Here is a 7,903-nt window from a genome sequence, read left to right as displayed (position 1 = left end):
TCAGCTCGCCCGACCCCGGCACGGCGGACCTGGACGCGGGCGGCTGCGTCTTCTTCTTGGCCTCGGCCAGCGTGGCGTGGCTCAGGAGGAGGACGGGGAGGAGGAGGAGGACGAGGGTGAGGTGGAGGAAGAGCGGACTGCAGAAGGGCTGCATGGCCACGGAGGGCACACGGTTCTATATGTGCGTCTGTGCGTGTGTGTGTGTGTGTGCGAGTGTGTGTGTGGGTTGAAGTGCTTTCTTCAGCTGCAGCCGAGCATCAGTAATGTGTCTCAGTGGGAGCGAGGGACCTGCACGACCTGAGAGAGAGAGAGAGAGAAGAGAGAGAGAGAGAGAAGAGAGACGCAGGGGTCAGATGAGCAGATTGGATTAAAAACACATGGGCAATTAGAACATGATATTTGCACTGACCTAAACTGTTCCAAACACAGCAAGAGAGGAGAGCACTACTTCAAAACATCGAGAAGTCTTTGTTCTGCTCATGGACACAACCGGGTCAGCATCAATTATACATGCAAACTCCACCTGCTGTGAGGGGAACCACAGAGCTAAAGACTGTCTAAACATGGGGCACAATGGCCATGATCTGTGTGTACTGCCTGATTACTGCAATAAAAATAAAAGCTCTTTTATCGAAACTGTCCTCAAACACATAGATGTCTGTTTAGAGTTAGACGCACACTAGAAGCAAAAGCACTCAATGTTTTATTGTGGTTTGCGTGTGTGAGTGTGTGGAGAATGTGCAGCTTACCTCGGGATGGTCTGTGTGTTGGCTGGGTTGTGTGAGAGGAGCCTGGAGAGTCTCAGATAAAAGGAGGAGGGGGGACGAACGAGAGAAGAAAGAGGGGGAGCCAGGGGGAGAGGGATAAAGGAGAGAAGGAGAAGGGGAGGGGGTGAAAAGGGGGCACAGAGAGGGGGAATAAAGGGAATTGCCCCGACCTCCCAAATACCCCCCCCCACACCGCCTGCACCCCATCTTAAAGACAGACATCCCCCTCGAACCCCCCTTCCACTATGCCTGTCTGTGTTGCCATTCGGTGTGTGGTGTGTGGGGTGTGGGGGGAACTTACCCGACACAATACACAGCCTCCGATGGACATGTAGAACGAAAATGTACCAAACATTATCAATTAAAATATCAATGTGATCAGAACATAACTACTGCTTAATTTGGACCCAGCTGACAGAGCCATATTAAAATGTTTTGCTGTAGTTGAAAAACAACTGCAAATAATGTCTTCACTGGTGTCAGATGCAAGGCGATGTCTTGTATAGATCTTTTCTACAGTAAATACATTTTTGCTTTCAACATGCAAAAAGAAGGGAAAGGAAGTAACTAATAAAGCAAAGAACTGTCGATTTTGCAATGTGTGAATTCCAAAATTATGATGTAACATTCTCCAAAAATCTCAAAACTTTAAATACTGGAAGCAAGATTTAAGCATTTAAGCAGTGGTGACCTCACTGACATAATCAAAATGACACATCAATTACAATTCATGCCATTCCATTGAAATAGTTCTTCCCCGTTGTCTCTCAAGGACAATCTTTGGGACAATGCTTTCACAATACTATGAAATAGTTCACATATTTAATAAAAATGTTTGTGGGGTCCTTTATCAAGGACTAAATCTTTCACAATGTTATGAAATGGTTGACATAGTTAATAGAAATGCCTGGGTCTCTCTCAAAGCTGATGCTTTTATATTTCAAAATAAATAAATAAATACTTCCATGGACTTTCATAATATGTTGTCCATAACAAGTGCATCTCACATAACAGATAGCCTACTGGTCATTTTCCTTTAGTTACGTGCAGGGTCACACAAACATTCAATTCAGGTAATCTTTTATAAGTATAAGTATATATCCTTTTTTGATCCTGTGAGGGACATTTGTTCTCTGCATTTAACCCAATTCAACTGAATTAGTAAACACACACAGCAAACACACAGTGAGGTGAATCACACACTAACCCAGAGCAGTGAGCTGTCTGCCCAACCAGCAGCGCTCGGGGAGCAGTGAGGGGTTAGGTGCCTTGCTCAAGGGCACTTCAGCCATGGACTGGTCGGGGAACGAACCGGCAAACAGTCTGGTTACAAGCCCGGAGTACTAACCAGTAGGCCACAGCTGCCTTTTCAGGCAGTTCCATGAATTAGCTAACATCATAAAGGGCCTATGGCACACCAGGATTTCATAACAGAACCAGCCCAGTTACTGACATGCATATAGGGTTCAGCACCATCATGATCTTCGTCTGAAATTACACCCGCCTTTAGGTGGCGCTGTTCCTCCACAGTTGAGAGATATTTCAAATCGTTTTAAGCCTATGATAGTGAGTGAAGAAAATATGGCTGATAACCATGACAGTAAAAGGCTTTGTACATGCCCTGCATAACATTATAATCCATGTAATAATCCAGTGGATTAGTTTATTTTACCTACGGCTCAACAGGCTTCTCTAAGAATCAGTACCACATTGCATATTTCAAATGCACCAGCCCTAAAGTGATACTGTTCCTCTTCAGCTGAAATATGCCATGCCGCTTTTTACAGGCATTGGAAGGCAACAATAATACAAGTAGGTCTACAATCAACCTCATGTTATCAAGAAGAAAAACAGCTGAGCTTTTCTGAAGCACTCAGCAGCACTTTGAGTGATCTGACTGAATGACTACCAGAAACTGTGCATTTGTCACACTGCTGCTTTGTTTGATTATTTTAATCAATATGGAGAAAAGGATGTGCTTTACATACATTGCAATAATAATAGTTATAATAAAAAGTTTGTCCCAATCACAAGTGTGTGTGTGTGTGTGTGTGTGTGTGTGTGTGTGTGTGTGTGTGTGTGTGTGTGTGTGTGTGTGTGTGTGTGTGTGTGTGTGTATAACTAGATTTGTTTTGCTTTGCAAAATACATTCAATATGGAATTTAGTTCACAGTTGGAGTGAGGACTCAAAAGTGACGGGTGCAATTTGATTTTTAAAAAATCACATGATGTGTAGGCTATTGAAAACAATATTCAAATATGGTCTTGTAATATGAATAATATGTCTGTGAAGCACTCGGGTGAGGGGCATGTAAAGTGGTAGCGTTTCTTGACCCCTAAAATCCTTTAGAAGTCTCTAGGCCTAGGCTACATAATATTTTAAGACAAGACGTAGCCTATAATAGCACAGCATAGCCTACTGTAGGTCTATATCAAGCATCCTCTATGGCAGGGCTATTCAATTAGTTTGTAATAGGGGCCAGTTCATGAAAAGTATCACAACTGAGGGGCCGGAGAAATACCGCTTGAAATATGTGTCACGTACAAATGTAGATACTAAAAACAGCACCAATATGTGTTCAAATGTTGCATTTTGTAAATGCGTAATATCGTTTTTTGGTGGTTATTTGTGTTTTGGGAATATTTCTGCCACAGGCCCAGACTACCACAGTGGTAGGCCAACATTGGGAAGGTGACACTGGATCTATATTGCTAATATGTTGCATTTTGTAAGAGCATAATATCGTTTTTTGGTGGTTATTTTGTTGTATTTGTGTTTTGGGAATATTTCTGCCACAGGCCCACACTACCACAGTGGTAGGCAAACATTGGGAAGGTGACACTGGATCTACATTACTAACATGGCTAATATGAAATCTGTGATAATATTAACAGCTGAGCTGAGTTGTATATAACAATCTGAGCTTTGCGCAGTAGGCTAACTGCTAGGTCCATACAATTTCCAATGGGTACAAACAGGTTTCAAACAGTGTTCAAATGAATCAAATGTGCGTAATCGGTCGCATATGTAACTCTTCTCAACATACTTGTACATTTAACGTTCCCACCATTTAAATGGGATGAACGTGTTCACAAATCAATGTGACTTGACATCAAGGCGATGGATGTGTATTCGTTTCACACTGAAACTATTTGCGTGGTGCAACCCGTCAAAATGTTAGCTTATATACTCCATCGTAGTGGCAATTTACGTTGAAACTAAGCTCAGATGGAACTTCTTTTCAACTCGTTCTAAACGTTACGTGCAATTGGCTGAGGTGCAGTGGCTGCAGGACTTCAGAGCGAGTGAGAGCTAAAGAACTGATGCCACCAAAGTTAAACTTTTAAACCGACTATTTGCTCCAATAGCTACATTACGAGTGGCGAATGTTTTCGCGAGGATCTGCTTGGACTGGAGAGGCACACTACCGGTGAAATTTCATGCACCAAAAATGCTTCATGCTTTGAGGAAAACAACTTGGATTTGGCGCACGTCAACATGTTGGTGACGCTGCGTAAAAACGAAGCAAAGGCACAAGTAACGTCTTTGCATAATAACACAGTAGCCTACAACGGCAACGCACCACACATAACATTATTTATAAGCGCTACTCGCAGTATAGCCTATCGCTGTAGGCTACCTCCAATATCGTGTTTTCCACCAGCTATTTATGTCTCTACCGAATATAAGGATTTGCTCATATAACATCAGCCAACACTTCAAGGGCCACTACAAAGTATCTCGGGGGCCGGATCCGGCCCGCGGGCCGCTAATTGAAGAGCCCTGCTCTATGGTGTTACTTTTATCCTTTTTTTTGTGTGTGTGCGTGTCTGTGTGTATGCATTGTAGCACTTTGAGATAATTTATTTGATGTAAAGCGCAATATAAATAAAATGTATTATTTATTATTATTATTAACATGTGACAACATTTTAAAGAAATTCAAAATGTCAAAATTCAAAAAGAAATTCAAAATTTCATCACAGGGTCATGGGCAGAAACACACAGACAGATTACAGTAAATACGCATGGTTTTAATTATACCAGCATGTCGGCTAGAATATACCACCACAATGTTAAGAGGCGCTATAATGAACGCAGCAGCAGCAGGTCTGGGCATGAAGAAGAAGAATGAGATCCTTCTATGTAATTCCGTGGAGCTAGCGACAATAAGCGAAAATATGGCGGCGAAAAATCAGATACAGTAGAAGTTGTGAGAGTCTAGGCTATTTCAATGGTTTCCACAAAACATGAATAATGCTGCTCCAACTTGCAAGGGCATCTTGATGTTGTAACAGAGTTGTCGAAAGTTACCTTGCAAAACTTTTTTTTTCATTCAACAGTCAATATGGTAGAAATTAATATAGCATTTTATGGTGTATTTTTTTTAAATTACTTCTTTAATTATTTTCAACTTCACGTTTTTTTTCTTTTAACCTTTTGTATTTTCTATTCTAACGTTTTCTATTGAAAAATAATGCGGAAGTTATGACTTTTATTTCGAAGGATTAGTGAGTGGCGACCATATTGGAATTTACGTTACTGTCGCTAGTGTCACGCGGCTGCTGCTTTTCAATGTGTCGAACATAACATTAGCATAAAACCAGTGCTGAAATTGTGCACATTTAGGTTGTAATATGCCGACGATGGCAACAGGAAACGAAGAAAACGGATCAGACATGCAATCGGAGGCAAGATTAACATGATATTGTGTAGTTAAAATGTAGCGTTCAGAAATCTACCCGATGTTAGGTAGCATAGCATTCAAATGAGACTGACTGTGGTTTAGCTTTTCTTTCTTGCATTTGGTATATCATAATTATTATCCTGTGTTTGCTGATTGTATTATATGAATTCAGTGTTTGCGGAGTAGTTTATCACTGTGCTCACAAACGCCAAATAGAAATTCTGAATATAGTGAATAGGTAGGCTGTGTGTAGCCTAAACTATGAAGCTGACAGATGTCAGCTAAATTAAGTCATCTGTAGGCAAACACATTGTCACGTGATCATGAGACTAAATGGGTTGAAAACAGAGAATTTGTACTGATTTCTTAGACAGGCAGTGGATAAACTTCATCTGACATATTTAGTTCATTTATAAATAATAGCCAAATTAGTTTAAGTCTGGTAAACATGAATGAATGAATGAAAGGCATCATCACCAATCATCATCATCATCTCCCTCTCTCTAATTGTCTATCTCTGATCTAGTCAGAGGAGTCCTCGTACTCTATGGCAAGACTGAAGCTGGAGAGCCTATTGAACAAGAACATGCGGATCCGCATGACCGATGGCCGCACTCTTGTGGGACTGTTCTTGTGCACTGACCGGGACTGCAATGTCATTCTCGGCTCTGCTCAGGAGTTCCTCAAATCCACAGGTGGGCTGCTGTTACCTGTTAGGAATCTCAGTGTTTACTACTGAATAGTAAGAAAGCACAGACAGATAGCCTCTAGATCAGCTGGTTGTGTTTGTGATCGTGACCGGGGGACCATCATTCAGACTAAATGCCACACATAAGCACTGACATAGGTGTGACACACTCTGCTTTTTTTGACAACTCTGCACTCCCTGCTAGTGCCGTGCCTAATTATCATCAGGCATTGTTGGTTGTTGGTGCCACTCAATAAAATCGATTTATTAATCAAATGCTTGTCAGTTCAAAAGTCATCACTGATGTGCTTGGTTGAGTGACGGCACACCAGCACACCGTTAGTCCCTATGGCCTACATGCCGAGCGCTTCAGGAGGCATAGATAGATAGATAGATAGATATACTTTATTCATCCCAGCTATACAGACACGGCATCCAACATATACATACAAACATACATATTTCAAATGTTATTCCTTTCACTCTGCTTAGGGGGGAGTCATTATAAGGTGCTATTGCAGTGGGTAAAAGAGCCTTTCTGTATCTGTCTTTCTAACAGCTTACTTGGCATAGCCTTCAACTGAAAACACTTTTTTTGCTTGACCACCTTCAGGACCTCCTCTGAATAAAAGAGTTTATTCCCATTGTGATAGTAGCCCTACATGTAACATATTGTCAGGGGCCGCCAGCAATGCCATCACAAATCACCAGTTGGCCATGTACCACTTGTTGAATATCCTGGAGCTAGATCAGTATTATGACTCTAACAGCCCATTTCTCTTTGCAGACTCATTCTCTCAAGGGGAGCCAAGGGTATTGGGCCTGGCCATGATTCCAGGGCACCATGTTGTCTCCATTGAGGTGGAATCTGAAAGTTTAGTGAACAATTCCCAAGGGATGTGATGTCTATCCTCTGAAAGACAGCATTCAGCTTCTAGATGGCTGTGGAAACGTATGTATTTGCAGTGATACACTGTCCACAGAAACTGACTGGAGTTCAAGATGTCAGCCTTTGAAGACTGCCAAGAGATAAGGAATTACCTTTTTCTTGGACAAGTGGAACTGAGAGGTTTACTCACCTTTACAAATGGTTTACTCATCCAAGTTTGTGAACTGCAAAAATGCTGCTGTATGGCAACATATTCAGTGTTTTATATTGTAATGAAAAAAAGTTTGTGAAATGATGGATGTTTGTTGTCATTTTTGGCATAGAGATGTTGTCTGTGGCACATTCTGGAGCATGATGCCTCTGCCCACACTAGTGGGCTGGCAGGCATACCGTTTTCTGGTCGTCCCTTTGTGCATGCAGCTGTGCGCATGGCTTTGTCCACTACGGGAGTGCTCTTTCTCTCTTGGGTGCGGAAGGATCTCTAATTTTGCACAGTTAAACATTACAGATGCGAGATGGACTCATTAGGGACTCATTGTTGTGGGGTCAAACGGCAAGGTCACGTGAGTGCATGTTTTACAGAATGAGTGAGTACTACACCTCCCAAGGAGAATGAAGCACCTTAAACTGTGCACAGTTAATCACTACAAAGCCTAGATGGGTGCTTTTGGTCGTCAATGAGTTGGGGGTCAAAGTCAGAGGATATCCCTCATCTAATACAGTGTTTACATGATATATCCCAATCGGCGTGAGTGCTGTTCATCAAGCATTGCAGTCATTCATAAAGTCTTGATGGTTTGTTTATTATTTCTTCTTAATGCAAGGAACGTCTGTCTGTGTGTCACTCTGTCTGTCTGTTCCACGCATAACT

The 7,903-nt window shown here is 41.9% G+C and overlaps 2 protein-coding genes across 3 annotated transcripts in view; one reads left to right on the top strand and one right to left on the bottom strand.

Moving 5' to 3' along the window:
- Window positions 1-822, bottom strand: part of fgfbp3 (fibroblast growth factor binding protein 3) — a 1,798-nt gene extending 976 nt beyond the window's left edge. Inside the window, exons 1-2 of one of the 2 annotated variants that reach the window (XM_062519710.1) lie at window positions 750-822; window positions 1-297 (exon numbers count right to left, since the gene is read on the bottom strand). The exon at window positions 1-297 is cut by the window's left edge and continues 976 nt beyond it. In XM_062519710.1, the coding sequence (XP_062375694.1) occupies window positions 1-154 (154 nt within the window). In that variant the 5' untranslated portion in view covers window positions 155-297; window positions 750-822. Of the gene's footprint in view, window positions 298-409; window positions 429-749 lie in introns of those variants that run through there. The other variant, XM_062519711.1, reaches the window with a different exon arrangement.
- A 4,490-nt stretch (window positions 823-5,312) lies between these two features.
- On the top strand, window positions 5,313-7,327 carry naa38 (N-alpha-acetyltransferase 38, NatC auxiliary subunit). Its single transcript, XM_062519526.1, has 3 exons — window positions 5,313-5,459; window positions 5,982-6,150; window positions 6,931-7,327. The coding sequence occupies exons 1-3, from the start codon at window positions 5,406-5,408 to the stop codon at window positions 7,044-7,046; spliced, it is 339 nt and encodes a 112-aa protein (XP_062375510.1). The 5' UTR covers window positions 5,313-5,405; the 3' UTR covers window positions 7,047-7,327.
- Window positions 7,328-7,903: the final 576 nt, after the last annotated feature.

This window comes from Sardina pilchardus, chromosome 18, assembly GCF_963854185.1.
Source record: "Sardina pilchardus chromosome 18, fSarPil1.1, whole genome shotgun sequence".
Lineage (NCBI taxonomy): Eukaryota > Metazoa > Chordata > Actinopteri > Clupeiformes > Clupeidae > Sardina > Sardina pilchardus.
This window is presented reverse-complemented; position numbering and strand designations above follow the sequence as displayed.